Source organism: Scyliorhinus canicula, chromosome 3 (genome assembly GCF_902713615.1).
Source record: "Scyliorhinus canicula chromosome 3, sScyCan1.1, whole genome shotgun sequence".
NCBI classification, from domain to species: Eukaryota; Metazoa; Chordata; class Chondrichthyes; order Carcharhiniformes; family Scyliorhinidae; genus Scyliorhinus; species Scyliorhinus canicula.
In genome coordinates, this window is record NC_052148.1 from 7,717,847 (window position 1) to 7,745,368 (window position 27,522).

General features: G+C 49.1%; 1 protein-coding gene across 4 annotated transcripts in view; it reads right to left on the reverse strand.

The window, feature by feature from the left end:
* The window catches only part of LOC119963793 (disintegrin and metalloproteinase domain-containing protein 12-like), a 701,497-nt gene that overhangs the window by 614,364 nt on the left and 59,611 nt on the right, over positions 1 to 27,522 (reverse strand). For all 4 annotated transcript variants that reach the window (XM_038793080.1, XM_038793079.1, XM_038793078.1 and 1 more), the window contains exons 5-6: positions 13,461 to 13,537; positions 5,357 to 5,531 (exon numbers count right to left, since the gene is read on the reverse strand). In XM_038793080.1, the coding sequence (XP_038649008.1) occupies positions 5,357 to 5,531; positions 13,461 to 13,537 (252 nt within the window). The remainder of the gene's footprint in view (positions 1 to 5,356; positions 5,532 to 13,460; positions 13,538 to 27,522) is intronic.

Genomic DNA, 27,522 nt, shown 5'->3' on the forward strand with positions numbered 1-27,522 from the left:
GTCAGAAGAGGATTGATGGGAATTCTGACAGGTTGGAATGTGCTGGACAGAGACAGAGAGCTGGGGCAAGCCTGGTCCGACCCTGCAAACAACACATCGGAAGGTTATTGATCCCATTCAAATTGATCGATAGTTATAGATTATCCAGATGAAGCCAGACTTTCTGACACCTCGGTCACCTTATATAGGATCAGGTTATGTGCGGACAATGTACCTGCAGATGGGCCCCTGGGGGTGGGTTCCTGGTGTCTTGCAGAGTTGCAATCAGGAATTCCAATGGGTGTTGTGACCCGGCCGCGGGTCCCCTTTGCCTGAGGAACAGAGAACATTCCGGGAAGGCACGAAGAGGGGGATAAAGGTCGACCACCCAGGACCCTCTGGAGCTGAGACTCGGTGCTGAGGTAGCAGAGGAGATTCGGTGACAGATCGGAGGACAGAAGGAAGCGGCGAGCGGAACCCACCTTCCCAGGCCCTGAGAGAACCGTGACTCAGAGAATTGGACCCACAGCTCGACTGAGTTCATCAGTTTGGGTTGAATGAAGAATCTTGGGATTATTGTTAGTTGGGATAAATTAAGGGGGATAACTGTTTTACGGTGTTTAATAATAAATCTCGTTCAGTCATAAACTTGTGTTTGTCCTTTGTTCACCTAGCAGTGAAAGATAACTGGGTAAAGCTCAGGAGAGGGTGGGGAGGAGACAGAGGGGAAATCAAAGCAGTGGGTGCACGAGGGGGTCAGGCCGACCCCAGGAGGGGGGGGGAGGGAGAGCACCGCACTAGCAGCAAAGGTGGCGGTAGGAGGTACGAGTGAGGGGGTGGGGTGTATCTCGCACTGGGGGGGGGTGGTACACCTTCAAGGGGGGATAACTAGGGTGGCAGACGGAGGGGGGTGTGAAATAGAGGATGAAACAACAATAGGGAAGGGGGGAGGAAAATGAGAGAGAAGCAAAGTCACAGGGGGAACAAAGGGAAAAGTGGGGGCGGGGTCGAGTCTGGCTGCAACAGGTTACACGTGTTAACATCAGAGAAACACCGGAACTGGGGAGGGGAGGAGAGGGAGGGTGGGTGTGGTAGTCACCATTGTTGTATATAGTGCACGTATAAGAGGTAATACGGTAAGGCTCCTGTACTATAGGTATGGGGGTAGATCCCTGCCTGCTGGCTCCGCCCAGTAGGCAGAGTAAACTCCAGTTTAGCTCGGGCTCCTTGATTCCGCACTCGGTCAAATGCTGTCTTGATGTTAAGGGCAGTCACTCTCACATCACCTCTGCATTCAGGGCTTTTGTACATGTTTGAACCAAGGCTGTAATGAGGTCAGGAGCTGAGTGACCCTGGCGGAATCCAAACTGAGTGTCTGTGAGCAGGTTATTGCTGAGTAAGTGCCGCTTAATAGTCCTGTTGATGGCTCCTTCCATCACTTTGCTGATGATGGAGAGTAGACTGACAGGGTGGTAATTGGCTGGGTTGGATTTGTCCTGTTTATTGTACAGGACACACCTGGGCAATTTTCCACATTGCCGGGTAGATGCCAGTGTTGTAGCTGGACTGGAACAGCTTGGCTAGGGCTGCGGCAAGTTCTGGAGCACAAGTCTTCAGTACTATTGCCCTCTGAAATTTCACTCAGTTCAGGCTGATTAGGCCAATAAATGCTAGCCCAGCCAGGAATGGCCACATCCCATCAATGAATGTGGTTGGGTTTTGTGAATTTCCTGGTCGGGTGGTGGAAACAGGTTCCATTGAGACATTAAACAGGCCATTCGATGACTGATTGACTCGGAGCAATTTACAGTGTCCTGGACTCAACCATCTTCAGCTTCTTCCATCATATGGTCAGAAGTGGGGGTGTTCGCCGATGACTGCACAATGTCCAGCACCATTCACCACCATTCCTCAGTCACTGAAGCAGCCAATGTCCAAATGCATTCATACCTGGACAGGTTTCAGCCATGTCATGCCTCACGAGGGCCAGGCAATAACAAAGAGCAATACAGCCCTGGAACAGGGCCTTCAGCCCTCCAAGCCTGTGGCAGTCAAATAGTAACGAGATGGTGGGGCAGGCAATAAACAAAGAAATAACTGATGCATGTAGAAATGGTACAGCAGTTATCATGGGGGATTTTAATCTACATGTCGATTGGTTTAACCAGGTCGGCCAAGGCAACCGTGAGGAGGAGTTTATAGAATGTATCCGCGATAGTTTCCTAGAACAGTATGTAATGGAACCTACGAGGGAACAAGCGGTCCTAGATCTTGTCCTTTGTAATGAGACAGGATTGATTCATGATCTCATAGTTAGGGATCCTCTCGGAAGGAGCGATCACAATATGGTGGAATTTAAAATACAGATGGAGGGTGAGAAAGTAAAATCAAATACTAGTGTTTTGTGTTTAAACAAAGGAGATTACAAGGGGATGAGAGAAGAACTAGCTAAGGTAGACTGGGAGCTAAGACTTTATGGTGGAACAGTTGAGGAACAGTGGAGAACCTTCCAAGCGATTTTCCACAGTGCTCAGCAAAGCTTTATACCAACAAAAAGGAAGGACGGTAGAAAGAGGGAAAATCGACCATGGATATCTAAGGAAATAAGGGAGAGTATCAAATTGAAGGAAACAGCATATAAAGTGGAAAAGATTGCTGGGAGATTAGAGGACTGGGAAATCTTTAGGGGGCAACAGAAAGCTACTAAAAAAGCTATAAAGAAGAGTAAGATAGAGTATGAGAGTAAACTTGCTCAGAATATAAAAACAGACAGTAAAAGTTTTTACAAATATATAAGACAAAAAAGAGTGGCTAAGGTAAATATTGGTCCTTTAGAGGATGAGAAGGGAGTTTTAATAATGGGAAATGAGGAAATGGCTGAGGAACTGAACAGGTTTTTTGGGTCGGTCTTCACAGTGGAAGACACAAATAACATGCCAGCGACTGATAGAAATGAGGCTATGACAGGTGAGGACCTTGAGAGGATTGTTATCACTAAGGAGGGAGTGATGGGCAAGCTAATGGGGCTAAAGGTAGACAAGTCTCCTGGCCCTTGATGGAATACATCACAGAGTGCTAAAAGAGATGGCTAGGGAAATTGCAGATGCACTAGTGATAATTTACCGAAATTCACTAGACTCTGGGGTGGTCCCGGTGGATTGGAAATTAGCAAACGTGACGCCACTGTTTAAAAAAGGAGGTAGGCAGAAAGCAGGAAATTATAGGCCAGTGAGTTTAACTTCGGTAATAGGGAAGATGCTGGAATATATCATCAAGGAAGAAATTGCGAGGCATCTGGATAGAAATTGTCCCATTGGGCAGACGCAGCATGGGTTCGTAAAAGGCAGGTCATGCCTAACTAATTTAGTGGAATTTTTTGAGGACATTACCAGTGCAGTAGATAACGGGGAGCCGATGGATGTGGTATATCTGGATTTCCAGAAAGCCTTTGACAAGGTGCCACACAAAAGGTTGCTGCATAAGATAAAGATGCATGGCATTAAGGGTAAAGTAGTAGCATGGATAGAGGATTGGTTAATTAATAGAAAGCAAAGAGTTGGGATAAATGGGTGTTTCTCTGGTTGGCAATCAGTAGCTAGTGGTGTCCCTCAGGGATCCGTGTTGGGCCCACAATTGTTCACAATTTACATTGATGATTTGGAGTTGGGGACCAAGGGCAATGTGTCCAAGTTTGCAGATGACACTAAGATGAGTGGTAAAGTGAAAAGTGCAGAGGATACTGGAAGTCTGCAGAGGGATTTGGATAGGTTAAGTGAATGGGCTCGGGTCTGGCAGATGGAATACAATGTTGACAAATGTGAGGTTATCCATTTTGGTAGGAATAACAGCAAACGGGATTATTATTTAAACAATAAAATATTAAAGCATGCCGCTGTTCAGAGAGACTTGGGTGTGCTAGTGCATGAGTCACAGAAGGTTTGTTTACAAGTGCAACAGGTGATTAAGAAGGCAAATGGAATTTTGTCCTTCATTGCTAGAGGGATGGAGTTTAAGCTTAGGGAGGTTATGTTGCAATTGTATAAGGTGCTAGTGCGGCCACACCTGGAGTATTGTGTTCAGTTTTGGTCTCCTTACTTGAGAAAGGACGTACTGGCGCTGGAGGGTGTGCAGAGGAGATTCACTAGGTTAATCCCAGACCTGAAGGGGTTGGATTATGAGGAGAGGTTGAGTAGACTGGGACTGTACTCTTTGGAATTTAGAATGATGAGGGGGGATCTTATAGAAACATTTAAAATTATGAAGGGAATAGAAAGGATAGATGCGGGCAGGTTGTTTCCACTGGCGGGTGACAGCAGAACTAGGGGGCATAGCCTCAAAACAAGGGGAAGTAGATTTAGGACTGAGTTTAGGAGGAACTTCTTCACCCAAAGGGTTGTGAATCTATGGAATTCCTTGCCCAGTGAAGCAGTTGAGGCTCATTCATTACATGTTTTTAAGGTAAAGATAGATAGTTTTTTGAAGAATAAAGGGATTAAGGGTTATGGTGTTCGGGCCGGAAAGTGGAGCTGAGTCCACAAAAGATCAGCCATGATCTCATTGAATGGTGGAGCAGGCTCGAGGGGCCAGATGGCCTACTCCTGCTCCTAGTTCTTATGTTCTTATGTTCTTATGTTCTTATACCAAACTTTGCCAAAAGCCTCCGTGTTCCCTTGTGCCGTATCCCTCTATACCCATCCTATCCATGTGTTTGTCAAGATGCCTTTTGAACGCCGTTAATGTATCTGCTTCCACAGCCTCCCCTGGCAACGCGATCCAGGCACTCACCACCCTCTGTGTAAAAAATCTGCCTCGCACATCATCCTCTAAACTTCGCCCACGGACCTTAAACTTATGCCCCCTGGTGACTGACCCCTCCACCCTGGGAAAGGGTGCCTGCACATCTACTCAATCTATGCCCCTCATAACATTGTGGACCTCAATCAGGTCGACCCTCAACCTCCGTCTTTCATATGAAACCAGTCCGAGTCTATTCAGCCTTTCCACGTAGCTAACACCCTCCAGACCAGGCAACATCCTGATAACCCTCCCCTGCACCCACTCCAAAGCCTCCACATCCCACTGGTAGTGTGGTGATGGAGAGTGCAGAAAACATGCTCCATACAGTGAATTGAAGTTGTGGGATTCACTTCCAGAGTTAGTTGTTGATTCTGAAGCTTTGTCAACATACTGGTTGAGACGAGACAGGTGGCTAAAGGAAATGGGAACATGACACACAAATATGAGTTGGACATTTTCCTTGTTTCGAGGGTGATGCCTGATGAGCATGTTGGGCTGAAGAGGTTGTTTACACGGTTGCAATTTCTCAGTTAATCATTTGGTTTATTTCGGTTATTTAGTTGTGTTGCTCATTACTCACCCGACGTAATGGATAAATGTCATCAGTTAGATTTGACTCGATGGGAGTATTTGTGACTGTGCAGTCACTGGGTGGTGGGGGGAGGTCTTCAGGTCTGTATACAAAATGGCGGCCCTCTTTGTCTCCCTCAAGGTGTTCAATGACGTAAGTTCGATTACTGAAAACAATCAGAGCACTGAAGGAGAGAGAGAGAAAACACTCTTATTCTGGTGAAAGAGAAATCAATCTGAACTATCAGACAGAGTAATTCATGCCCTGCTCAATAAATCATTTCCCAACAATTTTATTTTTACTTATTCGATTCAAGAATGAACCGCTGACGAGGCCAACATTTATTGTCCAGCTCTAATTGCCCTTCAAATGGTGTTGGTGAGCTGCCTTCTTGAACCGCTGCTGTCCAGGTGATGTAGACACATCCACAGTGCTGTTAGGGATGGAGATCTATGGTTTTGCTCCTGTGATAGTAAAGGAATGGCTGTGTAACTTGGAGGGAATGGTGGGGTTCCCAGGTATCTGCTGCCTTTGTCCTTCTAGATGGCAGTGGTCGTGGGTTTGGAAGGTGCTGTGTAAGGAACCTTGGTGAGTTCCTGTAGTGCATCTTGTAGATGGTACACACGGCTGCCACTGTTAGTCGGTGGTGGAGGGTTTGAGTGTTTGTGGAAGGGAGAGTAATCAAATCCACTTGTAGGAAAAATTAGAACCAGAGGACACCATCTCAGACTAAAGGGATGATCCTTTAAAACCGAGTGGGGATGAGAAAAATATTAACCATGATTGAATGGCGGAGCAGACTCGATGGGCCGAGTGGCCTAATTCTGGTCCTATGTCTTATGGCCTGATTTTTCCTGGATGGTGTTGAGCTTCTTGAGTGTTGTTGGAGCTGCATTCATCCAGGCAAGTGGAGAGTATTCCATTAGACTCCTGACTTGTGCCTTGTAGATGGTGGACAGACGTTTGAGGGGGGTCAGGAGGTGAGTTACTCACCAGAAGATTCCTAGTCTTTGACCTGCTCTAGTAGCCGCAGTATTAATATGATTAATCCAGTTCAGTTTCTGATCAATGGTAACCCCCCCAGGGTGACGATGGTTGGAGATTCTGTGATTTTCTTTTAGGATATGGTCATTGACTGGCACTTGCGTGCCGCAGTGTTACTTGCCACATAGAACAGCGATGATTGATCTCCAACCACCACAACCATCTTCCTTTGTGCCGGGTATGACTCCAACCAGGGGAGAGTTTCCCCCTGATTCCCATTGACCCCAGTTTACCTCGGTTCCTTGATGCCAAACTCGGACAAATGCAGCCTTGATGTCAAAGGGCAGTCACTCTCACCTCACCTCCGGCATTCAGCTCTTTAGTCCATGTTTGAACCAAGGCTGTAATGAGGTCAGGAGCTGAGTGACCCTGGGGGAATCCAAACTGAGTGTCCGTGAGCAGGTTATTGCTGAGGGATTGCTGCTTGATAGCCCTGGTGATGACTCCTTCCAGCACTTTGCTGATCCCTTGAAAGATAAAGGAAAGGGTGCAGCAAGAGATGAGGAATGCCAATGGCCTGTTAGCCTTTATTGCAAAGGGTTATACCTGTACTTCAGGAATAAAGAAGCTTGTTACAATTGTACAGCGCTCTGGGTGAGAGTACATCTGGAATGATGTGTACAGTTTTCTTGCCCATATTTTCGGGAAAGATACATATGGTGGAGGGGGTTTACAGAGAAGGGTGACTAAATTACTCCCAGGGATGAGGGGGTTACCCTGTGATGGCGGGCTGAGAAAATTGCCCCTAAATTCTTCTACATTTACAAGAATGAGTGGTGGTCCCATTGAAACATTATGAAGGGCCTGGATAATAGGTTGCTTCTGCTGGTTGTGAATCCCAAACACGAGGAACAGTCACAGGATGAAGATCTGATCATGAATGACTGAATTGAGGAGAAATGATATCACTTTGAAGGCTGCGGGTATTTGGAATTTTTAAACCCGGATTTGAGTGTTCCATAACTGACCACATTTAAGGCTGGAAGAGACAGATTTATCATCTATACTAATGACTTAGACAAGGGAAGCAAATGCACTATTTCCACAATACAGGCGGGAAGTGGTGAGGGTGACACTAAGAGACCACAGAGGGATATAAAACTTGGCAGCTGGAATATAACGTTGGAAAATGTGAAGTTCTGCACCTTTGGTGGGAAGAATAAAGGAGCTGAATATTATTTAAATAGAGAGATATTGCAGAAAGCTGCAGCACTGAGGGATTGAGGTCCTCAGGCTGAAATCACAAAACGTGAGCATGCAAGTTCAGCAGGTAATCGGGGAGGCCAGTGGATTATTGGCCTCTATAAAATGAGGGAATTCCTGCTAAAACAATCTAAGGCATTGGTTAGACCACACCTGGAATACTGGGAGCAGTTTTGGTTTCATTATCTACAAAGTTTTTACTGACATTAGATGGTTTGGAGACTTGGGCGGAGAGATGGCAGATGGAGTTTAATCTGGACAAATGTGAGGTAATGCATTTTGGAAGGTCTAATGCAGGTAGGGAATATACAGTGAATGGTAGAATCCTCAAGAGTATTGAAAGTCATAGAGATCTAGGTGTACAGGTCCACAGATCACTGAAAGGGGCAACAGAAGTGGAGAAGGTAGTCAAGAAGGCATATGGCATGCTTGCCTTCATTGGCCAGGGCAGTGTGTATAAAAATTGGCAAGTCATGTTGCAGCTGTACAGAACCTTAGTTAGGCCACACTTGGAGTATAGTGTTCAATTCTGGTCGCCACACTGCCAGAAGGATGTGGAGGCTTTAGAGAGGGTGCAGAAGAGATTTACCAGGATGTTGTCTGGTATGGAGGGCTTTAGCTATGAGCGGTTGAATGAACTCAGTTTGTTCTCACTGGAACTACGGAGGTTGAGGGGCGACCTGATAGAGCTCGACAAAATTACAAGGGGCATAGACAGAGTGGATAGTCAGAGGCTTTTCCCCAGGGTAGAGGGGTCAATTACTAGGGGTCAATAGGTTTAAGGTGCGAGGGGCAAGGTTTAGAGGAGATGTACGAGGCAAGTTTTTTACACAGAGGGTAGTGGGTGCCTGGAACTCGCTGCCAGAGGAAGTGGTGAAAGCAGGGATGATAGTGACATTTAAGGGGCATCTTGACAAACACATGAATAGAATGGGAATAGAGGGATTCGGACCCCGGAAGTGTATAAGATTTTAGTTTAGACGGGCAGCATGGTTGGCGCCGGCTTGGAGGACCGAAGGGCCTGTTCCTGTGCTGTACTTTTCTTTGTTCTTTGTTCTTTTATTAGAGGCAGTCCAGAGAAGGTTCACTAGGTTGATCCCAGGTAGGGAGGGATTATCCTATGAGGAGAGGTTGAGTAGGTTGGGCCTGTCCTCATTGGAGTTTAGAAGAATGAGAGGTGTCCTTATTAAGAGATATCTGATTCTCAGGGGGTTTGACAGGGGAGATGCTAAGGGAACCCTCATGGGAGAGTCTAGGATCAGAGGACATAGTCTCAGAATAAGGGGTTGTCCATTTAAGACAGAGATGAGAAGGACTTCCTTACCGCAGAGAGCTGTAGAGGTTGGGTCATTAAGTATGTAAGAGGCTGAGATAGATTTCTAATTAATGAGGGAATCCAATGTTGTGAGGATAAGGTGGGAAAGTGGAGTTGAGGATTATATCAGATCAGTTATGATCGCATTGAGATTTATAAGGCTCTGGTCAGACCCCATTTGGAGTATTGTGAGCAGTTTTGGGCCCCGTATCTAAGGAAGGATGTGCTGGGGCCTTGGAAAGGGTCCAGAGGAGGTTCACAGGAATGATCCCTGGAATAGAGAACTTGTCGTATGAGGAATGGTTGAGGATTCTGGGTCTGTACTCGTTGGAGTTTAGAAGGATGAGGGGGGATCTTATTGAAACTTACAGGATACTGCGAGGCCTGGATAGAGTAGACGTGGAGAGGATGTTTCCACTTGTAGGAAAAACTGGAACCAGAGGACACTATCTCAGATTAAAAGGACAATCCTTTAAAACAGAGATGAGGAGGAATTTCTTCAGCCAGAGGGTGGTGAATCTGTGGAACTCTTTGCCGCTGAAGGCTGTTGAGGCCAAATCACTGAGTGTCTTTAAGACAGAGATAGATAGGTTCTTGATTAATAAGGGGATCAGGGGTTATGGGGAGAAGGCGGGAAAATGTGGATGAGAAAATATCAGCCATGATTGAATGGCGGAGCAGACTCGATGGGCCGAGTGGCCTAATTCTGCTCCTATGTCTTATGGTCTTACGGTCTTTATCTCGGCCTCCAATGTACCAGCTCAGCCTTTGGGCAAGTGAGTGGACTGGGATCTTAAACCCAAGATAAAGGTCATGGTTCAGAGGGCAGTAGTGATAACAAAGCTTCTACATAAGTTCAGAGGTGGTTCACCAGATTGATTCCAAGGATGAAAGGATTGATGTACGAGGAGAGTTTAAACAGTTTGGGCTGATACTGGAGTTTAGAAGGATGAGAGGGGATCCGATCGAGGTGTATAAAATGCTAAAAGTGATTGATAACATAAATGTAGACCAAATGCTAATAATAATAATCTTTATCGTCACAAGTAGGCTTACATTAACACTGCAGAGAAGTCACTGTGAAAAGCCCCTAGTCGCCACATTCCGGCGCCTGTTCGGGTCACAGAGGGAGAATTCAGAATGTCCAATTCACCTAACAGCACGTCTTTCGGGACTTGTGGGAGGAAACCGGAGCACCCGGAAGAAACCCCAGCAGACACGGGGAGAACATGCAGATTCTGCACAGATAGTGACCCAGCGGGGAATCGAACCTGGGACCCTGGAGCTGTGAAGCAACAGTACTACCGACGAGAGGTTAAGAATACAGGTTGAGAGGCGGTAGATGTCAAACTGAGATGAGGAGGGACTACTGCTCGCAGAGGGTGATGAATTTGTGGAACTCGCTGCCCCCATAGTGCGCTGGAATCTGAATCATTTAATGTTTTCACGAAAGAGATAGATATATTTTTTCTCAAAAATGGGTCAAATGGCTGTGCGGAACAGGTGGGGAGGTGGATTTGAGACCAGGAAGAAATCAGCCATAATCTGATTGAATGGCAGAGCAAGCTCGAAGAGCTGAATTTCCTACTTAGAACATAGAACATAGAACGATACAGCGCAGTACAGGCCCTTCGGCCCTCGATGTTGCACCGACATGGAAAAAATCTAAAGGCCATCTAACCTACACTATGCCCTTATCATCCATATGCTTATCCAATAAATTTTTAAATGCCCTCAATGTTGGCATGTTCACTACTGTTGCAGGTAGGGCATTCCACGGCCTCACCACTCTTTGCGTAAAAAACCCACCTCTGACCTCTGTCCTATATCTATTACCCCTCAATTTAAGGCTATGTCCCCTCGTGCTAGCCACCTCCATCCGCGGGAGAAGGCTCTCGCTGTCCACCCTATCTAACCCTCTGATCATTTTGTATGCCTCTATTAAGTCACCTCTTAACCATCTTCTCTCTAACGAAAACAACCTCAAGTCCATCAGCCTTTCCTCATAAGATTTTCCCTCCATACCAGGCAACATCCTGGTAAATCTCCTCTGCACCCGTTCCAAAGCTTCCACGTCCTTCCTATAATGAGGCGACCAGAACTGTACGCAATACTCCAAATGCGGCCGTACTAGAGTTTTGTACAACTGCAACATGACCTCATGGCTCCGGAACTCAATCCCTCTACCAATAAAGGCCAACACACCATAGGCCTTCTTCACAACCCTATCAACCTGGGTGGCAACTTTCAGGGATCTATGTACATGGACACCGAGATCCCTCTGCTCATCCACACTACCAAGAATTTTACCATTAGACAAATATTCCGCATTTCTATTATTCTTTCCAAAGTGAATCACCTCACACTTCTCCACATTAAACTCCATTTGCCACCTCTCAGCCCAGCTCTGCAGCTTATCTATGTCCCTCTGTAACCTGCAACATCCTTCCGCACTGTCTACAACTCCACCGACTTTAGTGTCGTCTGCAAATTTACTCACCCATCCTTCTGCGCCCTCCTCTAGGTCATTTATAAAAATGACAAACAGCAACGGCCCCAGAACAGATCCTTGTGGTACGCCACTCGTAACTGAACTCCATTCTGAACATTTCCCATCAACTACCACTCTCTGTCTTCTTTCAACTAGCCAATTTCTGATCCACATCTCTAAATCACCCTCAATCCCCAGCCTCCGTATTTTCTGCAATAGACGACCGTGGGGAACCTTATCAAACGCTTTACTGAAATCCATATACACCACATCAACTGCTCTACCCTCGTCTACCTGTTCAGTCACCTTCTCAAAGAACTCGATAAGGTTTGTGAGGCATGACCTACCCTTCACAAAACCATGCTGACTGTCCCTAATCATATTATTCCTATCTAGATGATTATAAATCGTATCTTTTATAATCCTCTCCAAGACTTTACCCACCACAGACGTTAGGCTCACCGGCCTATAGTTACCGGGGTTATCTCTGCTCCCCTTCTTGAACAAAGGGACCACATTTGCTATCCTCCAGTCCTCTGGCACTATTCCTGTAGCCAATGATGACCTAAAAATCAAAGCCAAAGGCTCAGCAATCTCTTCCCTGGCTTCCCAGAGAATCCTAGGATAAATCCCATCCGGCCCCGGGGACTTATCTATTTTCACCTTGTCCAGAATTGCCAACACTTCTTCCCTACGCACCTCAATTGCATCTATTCTAATAGCCTGGGTCTCAGCATTCTCCTCCACAATATTATCTTTTTCTTGAGTGAATACTGACGAAAAGTATTCATTTAGTATCTCGAAGCAGACTAAGGCACCTATTCCTCTGTTCCAATGTTACTATAATTCAGAGGCTTGGGCAACATACAGCAGACATGTCATAAACAATCAGCGATTTCCCCCCTCAACTTCCCTCCAAATCTCATGGTAAGAATGATAGAGTGTCCCACTGTCCTCTTTCAGGTTGGCCAGCAGCAGGTTGCTAATGACTGAAAGCCAGCTTCGTTGGGCAGGACATGAAATTCGCTTATTGTCACAAGTAGGCTTCAATGAAGTTACTGTGAAAAGCCCCTAGTCGCCACATTCCGCCGCCTATTCGGGGAGGCTGGTACGGGAATCGAACCGTGCTGCTGGCCTGCCTTAGTCTGCTTTCAAAGCCAGAGATTTAGCCCAGTGTGCTAAACCAGCCCATCCAGTGTGCTAAACCAGCCCCTATATCATTGATACGCCAGATACCAGCCCACTGCTCTTCTCAAAGCATAATCCCGGCAGGATATTGTCAGGAGGAGAAGAGAAATGTTTCAGGGATGAGCATCCCTCAAGAGATCAGCCATACCCACAGACTTATGGGAGACGCTGCTTTGTCACCAATCAAAATGGAGAAGGTTCACACAGGAAGGCACTGAACATATTGGCAGTCTTTGTTGGGAACATGGAGAAGCAAAATTGAAGGTTCCGGAGGGAGTATACTGTGGTAAACCATTGAGCATACATTACATGTATTACGGTGCACTGCCATTGTACTCCTGTCATTACAGTAAATCCCGGCCTGGTAGCTCCACTCAGCAGGCTCTGTATCAAAGTGTACGCTCTCCTGCACTGCCCCCATTCTTGGGTCCAGCTGCCGGAGGCTTTACATCCAGCACAATAAATTGATGTACCATCAATGACCACGAGACAAATGGTGAACTATTGGGGCTGGTCGGTGGTGGCGAAGGTATCGGCGGTCCACGTACGGCCAGGTGAGCAGGGGTCCCGGGGTGCGTTCCAAGATGGCACCGAAGATCCACCTCCCAACCCTTCAAGCCCCACCTGTCCCCCACGTGGTCTAGTCTGCAGATTCATGTCAGACCCATCACCCACTGAACCGGAGTGGAAACAAAGTCAACCTCACCCTGAGGGACTGTCTCAGAGGAGAATCCTCACTCTGAATAAACACCTCCCACTGCAGTCATACAGTCACCTTGAACTAGCAGCCTATCGGTTAAAAATGGGAATATTTGAGTCCAAGCTCCAATAAAACGAGTAAAAACCCGAGAATGAATTGTCAGTCTTTTTACCTGAGTCCTGAGCAAGTTCTTGCAGAGACCTGGGATCCAGGGAATCTTCTGACGGAGCCTTGGTAGTAACAGTGATGCTGTCGGAAGATGGTTAAATCTGTCTAAAACCTCCAAAATCTCAGCACATCACAAGAGAACACATTGACAATTCTTCTTCAATATATTAAACAGCATTACCATCAGAGAATCAATGGAACACAGACACTGGGCAAAATTCTCCCCCCCCCCCCCTCGCCGGTTGGGAGAATAGCGGGAGGGCCTTCCCGACTTTATTTACACCCTCCCGATATTCTTCCCCCGCCCCGCCATGAATCGCTGCTCGCCGTTTTTTTACGGCGAGCAGCGATTCTCCGAGGCCGATAAGCCGAGTGGCCGGGCCTTCACGCCCGTTTTACGACGGCGCCAACCACACCTGGTTGGTCCCGTCGTAAAACGGGTGCCAGATGCCCGTTCTGGGCATCTGGAGGCCCAATTGGCACGGCCGTGCTCAGCGGGCCAAATGCCCATGATCGGTGCCAACCGATCGCGGGCAGTGCGTCCATAACGGACGCACTGTTTCTCCCTCCGCCGCCCCACGGGATCGATCCGCGGGGCGGCCGAAGGGAGAAGACGACCTTGCGCATGCGCCGGTTGACGCAAGCCCCCGCGTGACTCCAGGCGTGCGGCCTTAACGACGGTCGTTAAGGCCGCGACGCCGGATTCCCGGGGCCCCCCCTCCTAGCCCCGATGGGGGCAGAGAATCGGGTCCTGGGAACGGCCGTAAGAGCTGCCGTTACACCCGGCCGGTTTTACGGCAGCTTTTATGACTCTCCGGGGTCCCGGAGAATCGCGCCCACTGAGTGAGCAGTCTGGGGGGGGGGGGGGGGGGGGGGGGGGGGGGGGGGGGGGTGAACTCTGGTTTCACTGAGATGGGGATAGATTCTCACAATGAGGAGTAAATGTGTACTGGTGCTGATGTTGATAGGGGCTGGTTTAGCTCACTCAGCTAAATCGCTGGCTTTGAAAGCAGACCAAGCAGGCCAGCAGCACAGTTCGATTCCTGTACCAGCCTCCCTGAACAGGCGGCGGAATGTGGCGACTAGGGGCTTTTCACAGTAACTTCATTGAAGCCTACTCGTGACAATAAGCAACTTTCATTTTTCATTTTTTTTTCATGGGAAGGATCACAGATATTGGCCGAATCATGGCCCCTCTCCCCAGCATCGCCATTGGCATCACCGGTTAGACAGGCGATTTCCCATTGGCTGAGGTTAGACAGGCGATTTCCCATTGGCTGAGGTTAGACAGGCGATTTCCCATTGGCTGAGGTTAGACAGGCGATTTCCCATTGGCTGAGGTTAGACAGGCGATTTCCCATTGGCTGAGGTTAGACAGGCGATTTCCTATTGGCTGAGGTTAGACAGGCGATTTCCCATTGGCTGAGGTTAGACAGGCGATTTCCCATTGGCTGAGGTTAGACAGGCGATTTCCCATTGGCTGAGGTTAGACAGGCAATTTCCCATTGGCTGAGGTTAGACAGGCGATTTCCTATTGGCTGAGGTTAGACAGGCGATTTCCCATTGGCTGAGGTTAGACAGGCGATTTCCCATTGGCTGAGGTTAGACAGGCGATTTCCTATTGGCTGAGGTTAGACAGGCGATTTCCCATTGGCTGAGGTTAGACAGGCGATTTCCCATTGGCTGAGGTTAGACAGGCGATTTCCCATTGGCTGAGGTTAGACAGGCGATTTCCTATTGGCTGAGGTCCCATTCCGTCTAACGTTTCAAACATTGAAATAAAAGCAAAATGCCGGAGAGACCGAACGTCTGACATTTTAAACGAGTGCCGGCAAAACCCGGCAGCTCTGGAAAAGAGGTGAGTCGTTGTTATGGAAACGTTTGCTCAGTCTGTCTTCACAAGGCAGTCCCACCATCGGCAGAATAATTCTGGGGAACCTCCCTCTGTGACAATAATATCCTTTCTGAGGTAAGGGGACTAAAACTGTGCCCAATACTCCAGGTGCAGTCTAACCAAACCCCTATATAACTGAAGCAAGGCCTGACTCCTCCTGTACTCAAACCCTCTCGCGGTAAAGGCCTTTCTAATGTCTGGCTGAACCTGCATGTCAGAGACTCACAGACCTGAACACACAGGCCCCTTTGTACATTTACACTTAGTTATTCCTTACCATTGAGGAACTACTCCACATATCTGCTCCTTCTCCCAAAGTGGGCTAACTCACATTTTTCCACATTATATTCTATCTGCCATGTTCTTGCCCACTCACAGGACACGATTTTGCAGCCATATTTGCTGGGGGCGCATCCATCAATAATCTCGCTGGCAAGATTTTGTTTTGTGATTAGCCCCACCCCTCGTTGGTGATGTAATGAGGATCCTGATATCTATAAAGGTAGAGATGATCAGCGGGCTTCCCGCCATATCTTCCCCTCACATTTGGAATTCCTCCCTCACCGACGTAGCATCTCGTTGGCGGGGTTTACAATCGCTGTTTAAAAATGTGAACCAGGTCAAGGGAAGCCGCGGGGGACCCACAGGTATAGCGTCCGGGGAGGAGAGGGACTTGCCCAGGCAGCATCCTGGCATTTCCTCCCGAGCAGTGCCCCGTCACCCTGGCACTGCCCTCTGGCACCCTGGGACTTTCCCCTGGAACGCTGGCATACCCCCTGGCACCCTGGTACTGCTCCATGGCACTGCCCTCTGGCACCCTGGGACTTTCACCTGGAACGCAGGCATACCCCCCTGGTACCACTCTGTGGCACTGCCCTCTGGCACCCTGGGACTTTCCCCTGGAACGCAGGCATACCCCCCTGGCACCCTGGTACTGCTCCATGGCACTGCCCTCTGGCACCCTGGGACTTTCCCCTGGAACGCAGGCATACCCCCCGGCACCCTGGTACTGCTCCATGGCAATGCCCTCTGGTACCCTGCTACTGCCCGCTGCCAGGGGGCATTGCCAGTGATCCAAACAACAAAGAAAAATTACAGCACAGGAACAGGCCCTTCAGCCCTCCCAGCCTGCACCAATCCAGATCTTTTATCTAAACCTGTCTCCTATTTTCCAAGGATCTACTTCCCTCTGTTCCCGCCCATTCATATATCTGTCCAGATGCATCTTAAATGATGCTATCATGCTCCCCTCTACCACCTCTGCTGGCAAAGCATTCCCTGCACCCACCACCCTCTGCGTAAAAAACTTTCCACGCACATCTCCCTTAAACTTTCCACCTCTCACCTTGAAATCGTGACTCCTTGTAATTGACACCCCTACTCTTGGAAAAAGCTTGTTGTTATCCACCCTGACCATACCTTTCATTGTTTTGGAGACCTCAATCAGGTCTCCCCTCAACTTCCGTCTTTCCAATGAAAATAATCCTAATCTCCGCAGCCTTTCTTCATGGCTAGCACCCTCCATACCAGGCAACATCCTGGTGAACCTCCTCTGCACCCTCTCCAAGGCATCCACATCCTTCTGGTAATGTGGCAACCAGAACTGCACGCAGAATTCCAAATGCGGCCTAACCAAAGTCCGATACAACTGTAACATGACCTGCCAACTCTTGTACTCAATACCCCGTCCAATGAACATAAGAACTAGGAGCAGGAGTAGGCCATATGGCCCCTCGTGCCTGCTCCGCCATTCAATGAGATCATGGCTGATCTTTTATGGACTCAGCTCCACTTTCCGGCCCAAACACCATAACCCTTAATCCCTTTATTTTTCAAAAAACTATCTATCTTTACCTTAAAAACATTTAACGAAGGAGCCTCAACTGCTTCACTGGGCAAGGAATTCCATAGATGCACAACCCTTTGGGTGAAGAAGTTCCTCCTAAACTCAGTCCTAAATTTACTTCCCCTTATTTTGAGGCTATGCCCCCTAGTTCTGCTGTCACCCGCCAGTGGAAACAACCTGCCCGCATCTATCCTATCTATTCCCTTCATAATTTTAAATGTTTCTATAAGATCCCCCCTCATCCTTCTAAATTCCAATGAGTACAGTCCCAGTCTACTCAACCTCTCCTCGTAATCCAACCCCTTCAGCTCTGGATTAAGTTCGTGAATCTCCTCTGCACACCCTCCAGTGCCAGTACGTCCTTTCTCAAGTAAGGAGACCAAAACTGAACACAATACTCCAGGTGTGGCCTCACTAACACCTTATACAATTGCAGCATAACCTCCCTAGTCTTAAACTCCATCCCTCTAGCAACGAAGGACAAAATTCCATTTGCCTTCTTAATCACCTGTTGCACCTGTAAAACAACTTTCTGTGACTCATGCGCTATCACACCCAGGTCTCTCCGCACAGCAGCATGCTTTAATATTTTATTGTTTAAATAATAATCCCGTTTGCTGTTATTCCTACCAAAATGGATAACCTCACATTTGTCAACATTGTATTCCATCTGCCAGACCCTAGCCCATTCACTTAACCTATCCAAATCCTTCTGCAGACTTCCAGTATCCTCTGCACTTTTCGCTTTACCACTCATCTTAGCGTCATCTGCAAACTTGGACACATTGCCCTTGGTCCCCAACTCCAAATCATCAATGTAAATTGTGAACAATTGTGGGCCCAACACGGATCCCTGAGGGACACCACTAGCTACTGATTGCCAACCAGTGAAGCACCAATTAATCCCCACTCTTTGCTTTCTATTAATTAACCAATCCTGTATCCATGCTACTACTTTACCATTAATGCCATGCATCTTTATCTTATGCAGCAACCTTTTGTGCGGCACCTTGTCAAAAGTTTTCTGGAAATCCAGATATACCACATCCATCGGCTCCCCGTTATCTACTGCACTGGTAATGTCCTCAACAAATTCCACTAAATTAGTTAGGCACGATCTGCCCTTTATGAACCCATGCTGCGTCTGCCCAATGATCCAGATTCCTCGCTATTTCTTCCTTGATGATAGTTTCCAGCATCTTCCCCACTACCGACATTAAGCTCACTGGCCTATAATTTCCTGCTCTCTGCCTACCTCCTTTTTTAAACAGTGGTGTCACGTTTGCTCATTTCCAATCCACCAGGATCACCCCAGAGTCTAGTGAATTTTGGTAAATCTTCACTAGTGCATCTGCAATTTCCCTAGCCATCTCTGTTAGCACTCTGGGATGCATTCCATCAGGGCCAGGAGACTTGTCTACCTTTAGCCCCATTAGCTTGCCCATCGCTACCTCCTTAGTGATAACAATCCTCTCAAGGTCATCACCTGTCATAGCCTCATTTCTATCAGTCACTGGCATGTTATTTGTGTCTTCCACTGTGAAGACCGACCCAAAAAACCTGTTCAGTTCCTCAGCCATTTCCTCATCTCCCATTATTAAAACTCCCTTCTCATCCTCTAACTGACCAATATTTACCTTAACCACTCTTTTTTGCTTTAAATATTTGTAAAAACTTTTGCTGTCTGTTTTTATATTCTGAGCAAGTTTACTCTCATACTCTATCTTACTCTTCTTTATAGCTTTTTTAGTAGCTTTCTGTTGCCCCCTAAAGATTTCCCAGTCCTCTAGTCTCCCACTAATCTTTGCCACTTTGTATGCTTTTTCCTTCAATTTGATACTCTCCCTTATTTCCTTAGATATCCATGGCCGATTTTCCCTCTTTCTTCCGTCCTTCCTTTTTGTTGGTATAAACCTTTGCTGAGCACTGTGAAAAAACGCTTGGAAGGTTCTCCACTGTTCCACCATAAAGGCTTTGCTCCCAGTCTACCGTAGCTAGTTCTTCTCTCATCCCATTGTAATCTCCTTTGTTTAAACACAAAACACTAGTATTTGATTTTACCTTCTCACCCTCCATCTGTATTTTAAATTCCACCATATTGTGATCGCTCCTTCCGAGAGGATCCCTAACTATGAGATCATGAATCAATCCTGTCTCATTACACAGGACAAGATCTAGGACCGCTTGTTCCCTCGTAGGTTCCATTACATACTGCATGCCGTATGCCTTCTTGACCAGTCTATCGACTTGGGTTGCCACCTTCCGGGTACAATGGACCTGAACTCCCAGATCTCTCTGTACATCAATTTTCCCCAGGACTCTTCCATTGACCATATATTCTGCTCTCAAGTTAGATCTTCCAAAATGCATCACCTCGCATTTGCCTGGATTGAACTCCATCTGTCATTTCTCTGCCCAACTCTCCAATCTATCTATATTTTGCTGTATTCTCTGACAGTCCACCTCGCTATCAAAAAACTTCACCAATCTTAGTATCGTCTGCAAACTTGCTCATCAGACCACTTATACTTTTGTCCAGATCATTTATCTGTATCACAAACAACAGTGGTCCGAGCACGGATCCCTGTGGAACACCACTAGTCACCTTTCTCCATTTTGAGACACTCCCTTCCACCACTACTCTCTGTCTCCTGTTGCCCAGCCAGTTCTTTATCCATCTAGCTAGCACACCCTGAACCCCATACGACTTCACTTTTTCCATCAACCTGCCATGGGAAACTTTATCAAATGCTTTACTAAAGTCCATGTATATGAAATCTACAGCCCTTCCCTCATCAATTAACTTTGTCACCTCCTCAAAATGACAAAGTTAATTGATGAGGGAATCCCTCTGCAGTGGTCCATTGGTTGGGTTCCCATATCACTTGGGTGGTGGTTCTCCTTGTGTGTGCCAGTGGGGGGGGGGGGGTCCCCGAATCCGTGGGGGGATCGCCATGTGCGTGTAACGTTGGGTGGGGGATGGTCCTCTTTCTTCTACTGGAGATTGGGGTGACCTCGGGATTTGCCAGCTCTCTCCGGCCCATCTTGCCACGCCAGTGTGATACCGTGAGTCACATTGGCAGATGGGAATCCAAAGTCACCCGAACTCAGAGGATGGTGGAGGGCTGTAGCCACCTGAGTTGGCCACTTCCCGAGTCAAAATGGAGAAACCCAAGGAATGCAGGGAAAATTGGACACTGTGAGGAAAACAAGCAGTTTGCAGAGATTTCCTGTGTATTCGGTCTGCACAGAAAGCAGACAGCACTGAAACCAAATCCATGCATATTAATAAGCGATTCCCGGGCACAATAGCAACAGTTGAAGGAATCAAGGTAAAGCCAGACTCCTCGGCGCCAGCAGGAGTCCAGGACAAAAGAAGCCAACGGGCGCCCAAGGACTGCCCAGCGATCAGGGAACGGCCCCAGTATTGGGGAATTCAAACCAATCGGATTGGTATGGGATCCAATCGATTGGAAGCAAGCTCAGGGTCCGCCCAAAAGGGCGCGAAGCCCCTGGGGACTATAAGATAGAGCCCCCAAGGTCAGCTTGCTCTCTTAGCCGGCCCTCCCAGCGGAACATCTCAGCAGCTCTCGAAGAACTTGACCGTAAGGAGGAGAGGCCTGGCCAATTGCTGCACCATCAAGTAAGTGTCCAGTCAACGCACGCTATGAGATAGGCGCTCCTGACCCCTTAGTCCGTCCCAGCTGGAAGCCTGCAGACTCAGGATCGAGCAAGAGGCCATTGTTCCCTGACCCAGTGGGTTCCCTTATCCAGATCCAGCATTGGCCTGTAGTGATAGTAATAGCCTAGTTTTTTAGTATTATTTACAATAGTATCGATTTACTGTGTGTATAATAAACGTGTCTTGATTTGAACCTTACTAACTGGTGTATTGAGTCATTGATCCGGACTTGAACTTGAACCTCGTGGCGGTATCATAAGGATACCTGGCGACTCCAGAGCAAGGTTATAAACAGAGCCAATTAAGTGTAAAGCGCACTCAAAAAAACGAGCAACAGGGCCAGCATTCCGCTGAATCCCAGTCGGATGCTAAGCTTCCGGATGCTGTCCGAACACTGATGTTGGAACCGCAATGACAAATAAAGGAATGCCAGGCTGGATGCAGTCAACATATTGTAACGTACGATATTGGAGTCTGTCTGATGTCATTGTGCTGACACGCAAGTGGAATGATGTCAACACGGACATGGCGATGGTCGTCCTGCCCTTTGTCCAGGACACAGGTCCTGCGGTGCCCCAGGATTGGCCAGGCCACAGGGCCTGCGGTGCCCCAGGATTGGCCAGGCCACAGGGCCTGCGGTGCCCCTGGATTGGCCAGACCACAGGGCCTGCGGTGCTCCAGGATTGGCCAGGCCACAGGGCCTGCGGTGCCCCAGGATTGGCCAGGCCACAGAGCCTGCGGGGCTCCAGGCCACAGGGCCTGCGGTGCCCCAGGATTGGCCAGGCCACAGGGCCTGCGGGGCTCCAGGATTGGCCAGGCCACAGGGCCTGCGGGGCTCCAGGATTGGCCAGGCCACAGGGCCTGCGGGGCTCCAGGATTGGCCAGGCCACAGGGCCTGCGGGGCTCCAGGATTGGCCAGGCCACAGGGCCTGCGGGGCTCCAGGATTGGCCAGGCCACAGGGCCTGCGGTGCTCCAGGATTGGCCAGGCCACAGGGTCTGCGGGGCTCCAGGATTGGCCAAGCCACAGGGCCTGCGGGGCTCCAGGATTGGCCAGGCCACAGGGCCTGCGGTGCTCCAGGATTGGCCAGGCCACAGGGCCTGCGGTGCCCCAGGATTGGCCAGGCCACAGGGCCTGCGGGGCTCCAGGATTGGCCAGGCCAGGATTGGCCCACCATTGCTGATTGGCTGACCGAGCCCCAAATCTGCATTACACTGTGACAATCAAACTCACACAGGAAAACTATGTGCATTAAATAGAGATTGGCCTCCTTGAGACACCTTCTCAGAATGCCAGCATTCTGCCACGTGCCGTGCTGCGGGTTTATACGGTGTAAGCTGTTGTAGCCAGTGAAATGTTGGCAAAGTTCAAGAAAATGCTGCACAATCTGAGGTGTGCTAACAAAACATCCTTTCACAAATATTATCACATTGCAGAAAGACCACGTGCTCCTAAGATTGGCTGAACCTCCTAGGACGTGATCATAGTGACATAAGAGTGTATACTCATTCAAAGAGCAAATAACAATACAGCACAGGACAGGCCCTTCTGCCCTCCAAGCCTGACACCGCCCTTTTCCAAAACCGTCAGCGCTCCCTTGTACGGTATCCCTCTATACCCATCCTATCCATGTGTTTGTCAAGCTGCCTTTTGAACGCCGTTAATGTATCTGCTCCCACAGCCTCCCCTGGCAACGCGATCCAGTCACTCACCACCCTCTGTGTAAAAAACCTGCCTCGCACATCTCCTCTAAACTTTACCCCACGGACCTTAAACCTGTGACCCCTGGTGACTGACCCCTCCACCCTGGGAAAGAGTGCCTGCCCATCCACTCTATCCATGCCCCTCATAATCTTGTAGACCTCGATCAGGTCATCCCTCAACCTCCGTCATTCTAATGAAAACAGTCCGAGTCTATTCAGCCTCTCTGCATAGCTAACACACCCTTACCAGACAGCATCCTCGTAAAGCTCCTCTGCACCCTCTCCAAAGCCTCCACATCCTTCTGGTAGTGTGGCGACCAGAATTGTGCGCAATATTCCAAGTGCGGCCTTACCAAGGTTCTATCCAACTGCAACATGACTTGCCAGTTTTTATACTCGATGCCCCGTCCAATGAAGGCCAGCATTCCGGATGCTTTCCTGACTACCTTCTCCACTTGTGTTGCCAATTTCAAAGATCTGTGGACCTGTACACCCAGATCTCGCTGACTCTCTACATTTCTAAGAGTTTTGCCATTTATGGTATATTTCCCCTCTATGTTAGACCTCCCAAAATGCATTACCTCACATTTGTCTGGATTAAACTCCATTTGCCATTTCTCTGCCCAAGTCTCCAACCTATCTATATCCTGCTGTGGCCTCTGACAATCCTCAACACTATCTGCCAGAGAGACAAAGATTTTACACACAAGTAGTATTTGGGGTCCGGAATGCATCTCCTGGAAATGTACTGGAGGCAAGTTCAATCGGGGCATTAAGGAGGGAATTAGATGATTGTTTGTATGGAGCGATGTGCCGGGCGGAGGGGAAAAGGCAGGGGGATGGCACCTAGTTATGATGCTCGTTTGGAGCAATGATGGGCTGAATGGCCTCCTCCTGCTCCATAACAATTCTGTGAATTTATGATTCAAGTGGATCACCGAGATAAGCCTGAGAGCAACGGAGGTGCATGAAAAGGTATAATAATAATCTTTATTACTGTCACAAGTAGGCTTACAGTAACGCTGCAATTAAGTTACTGTGAAAAGCCCCTAGTCACCACATTCCGGCGCCTGTTCGGGTACACAGAGGGAGAATTCAGAATGTCCAATTCACCTAACAGCACATCTTTCGGGACTTGTGGGAGGAAACTGGAGCACCCGGAGGAAACATAAAATACTAAAAGGACTGATAATGTCCAAATGTTCCCCCCTTGTGGGGCAATCCAGAAGGAGAGGTCACGGATATAGGTTGAGAGGCGGAAGATGTCAAACTGAGATGAGGAGGAACTACTTCTCACAGATGGTGGTGAATTTATAGAACTCGCTGCCCCATAATGCGGTGGAATCTGAATCATTAAATGGTTTCAAGAGGGAGATAGATATATTTCTGATTTTAAAAACAGGTTAAAGGGATATGGGGAGCAGATGGGGAGGTGGCTTTGAGACCAGGTAGAGATCAGCCATGATCAGACTGAATGGCAGAGGAAGCTCGAGGGGCTGATTTGCCAGCTTCTGTAGATCAGCCATGATCTGACTGAATGGCAGAGGAAGCTCGAGGGGCTGATTTGCCAGCTTCTGTAGATCAGCCATGATCAGGCTGAATGGCAGAGGAAGCTCGAGGGGCTGATTTGCCAGCTTCTGTAGATCAGCCATGATCAGACTGAATGGCAGAGGAAGCTCGAGGGGCTGATTTGCCAGCTTCTGTAGATCAGCCATGATCAGACTGAATGGCAGAGGAAGCTCGAGGGGCTGATTTGCCAGCTTCTGTAGATCAGCCATGATCAGACTGAATGGCAGAGGAAGCTCGAGGGGCTGATTTGCCAGCTTCTGTAGATCAGCCATGATCAGACTGAATGGCAGAGGAAGCTCGAGGGGCTGATTTGCCAGCTTCTGTAGATCAGCCATGATCAGACTGAATAGCAGAGGAAGCTCGAGGGGCTGATTTGCCAGCTTCTGCTCCGAATTCCTATGTTCCTATGAAGATGGTCAGCAGGGCCCAGCATGGAGGACACGGGTTAAAGTGAATCATCATTGCATCTTGTCATCGCCTTCCTGGAGTTTGGTAGCTATTCACGTTTCATGTTGTACGGCTGCTTTGTTTGGTCAGTGCATGGGGAGGGAGTCTGTCAGCCCTGGGCGGGGCCGGAGAATCCCTGCGATCGGTGCAAACCGCGCCACACCGCCCTGACGCTGGCACGCGGCGGAGAATGCGCTGGCATGGTTGGCGCGGTGCCAGAATCCCTGCGATCGGTGCAAACCGCGCCACACTGCCCTGACGCTGGCACGCGGCGGAGAATGCGCTGGCATGGTTGGCGCGGTGCCAGAATCCCTGCGATCGGTGCAAACCGTGCCACACCGCCCTGACGCTGGCACGCGGCGGAGAATGCGCTGGCATGGTTGGCGCGGTGCCAGTCCCAGACGCGGGCCGGGACAGGTCGAGCGGCCGACGTGAAAGCGCCGGGTCCCGTTGGCGCCGTCTGCACCTGCTCCCAGCCGGTGGGAACTCGGTGTGGAAGGGTCGGGTGGCAGCCTGTGGGGGGGGAGGGGGGTCCAACACCAGGGGGGCTCCGATATGGCCTGTCCCGCGATCGGGACCCACCAATCGGCGGGCCGGCCTCTCTGTCTCCCGGCCTCCTTTCATCCGCGCCAGCGCCTGTATTCCTCCACCATGTTGGGTCGGGACCAGCACGAACAAGGGAGACACCGCGCATACGCTGATATTGCGCCAGTGGGATTGGGCATGCGCGGGTTCGTGACGGACCCACTGCGCATGCGCACATCCCCCAATGCCCATTCCATGCCGCTATCAGCAGCTGGAGCGGAGTGAACCGTTTCAGTGCCCTGCTGGCCCCCTGTGGGGGTCAGAATTGCTGATCCAGGGGCCGTGTTGATGCGATGTCGAGAAATGCTATGGCGTTTCCGACAGCGTCAACACTGAGCCTCAGGATCAGAGAATCCTGCCCACTGTTCTCTAACCACTGCTCCCTTATCTTCCTCACCCTCATCCCTCTCATTGCCTGAGGAAGGAGCAGTGCTCCGAAAGCTCGTGTTTGAAACAAACTTGTTGGACTTTAACCTGGTGTTGTAAGACTTCTTCCAATCCTCTCAATGCCCTCACCATTGGAGGACATGTGAAGCTGGTGCATGTCAGCACCTGGCAAGATACCCCCCTTTGCAGCATCAGAGTGTCGGTGCAGCAGCCACAACGATATGTCAGATTGTCTGAAGAGTGGAATGGACAGCGTCACCTGACCTAACCAGACATTCAAATCCTATCTTCATGATGCCAGTGGTTTGATCTGTCAATGTGACAGCATGAGCAGTATTATCCCTTCCCCCTGAGGGACTGTCAGCATGAGCAGTATTATACCTTCCCCCTGAGGGACTGTCAGCATGAGCAGTATTATCCCTTCCCCCTGAGGGACTGTCAGCATGAGCAGTATTATACCTTCCCCCTGAGGGACTGTCAGCATGAGCAGTATTATCCCTTCCCCCTGAGGGACTGTCAGCATGAGCAGTATTATACCTTCCCCCCGAGGGACTGTCAGCATGAGCAGCATTATACCTTCCCCCTGAGGGACTGTCAGCACGAGCAGTATTATCCCTTCCCCCTGAGGGACTGTCAGCATGAGCAGTATTATACATTCCCCCTGAGGGACTGTCAGCATGAGCAGTATTATCCCTTCCCCCTGAGGGACTGTCAGCATGAGCAGTATTATACCTTCCCCCTGAGGGACTGTCAGCATGAGCAGTATTATACCTTCCCCCTGAGGGACTGTCAGCATGAGCAGCATTATCCCTTCCCCCTGAGGGACTGTCAGCATGAGCAGTATTATCCCTTCCCCCTGAGGGACTGTCAGCATGAGCAGTATTATCCCTTCCCCCTGAGGGACTGTCAGCATGAGCAGTATTATCCCTTCCCCCTGAGGGACTGTCAGCATGAGCAGTATTATCCCTTCCCCCTGAGGGACTGTCAGCATGAGCAGCATTATCCCTTCCCCCTGAGGGACTGTCAGCATGAGCAGTATTATCCCTTCCCCCTGAGGGACTGTCAGCATGAGCAGCATTATCCCTTCCCCCTGAGGGACTGTCAGCATGAGCAGCATTATCCCTTCCCCCTGAGGGACTGTCAGCATGAGCAGTATTATCCCTTCCCCCTGAGGGACTGTCAGCATGAGCAGTATTATCCCTTCCCCCTGAGGGACTGTCAGCATGAGCAGTATTATCCCTTCCCCCTGAGGGACTGTCAGCATGAGCAGTATTATACCTTCCCCCTGAGGGACTGTCAGCATGAGCAGTAATATCCCTCCCCCCTGAGGGACTGTCAGCATGAGCAGTATTATCCCTTCCCCCTGAGGGACTGTCAGCATGAGCAGCATTATCCCTTCCCCCTGAGGGACTGTCAGCATGAGCAGTATTATCCCTTCCCCCTGAGGGGTTGTCAGCATGAGCAGTATTATCCCTCCCCCCTGAGGGACTGTCAGCATGAGCAGTATTATCCCTTCCCCCTGAGGGACTGTCAGCATGAGCAGCATTATCCCTTCCCCCTGAGGGACTGTCAGCATGAGCAGTATTATACCTCCCCCCTGAGGGACTGTCAGCATGAGCAGCATTATCCCTTCCCCCTGAGGGACTGTCAGCATGAGCAGCATTATCCCTTCCCCCTGAGGGACTGTCAGCATGAGCAGTATTATCCCTTCCCCCTGAGGGACTGTCAGCATGAGCAGCATTATACCTTCCCCCTGAGGGACTGTCAGCATGAGCAGTATTATCCCTTCCCCCTGAGGGACTGTCAGCATGAGCAGCATTATCCCTTCCCCCTGAGGGACTGTCAGGCCAGAGAACGGGTGTTATTGGCCATGTGTTCAGTGGGTAGCCAATCCAGAACGTGCTGAGATCCGTTGAAGATCTATATGACTTGCAGTTGCTTCAGGATATCTGTG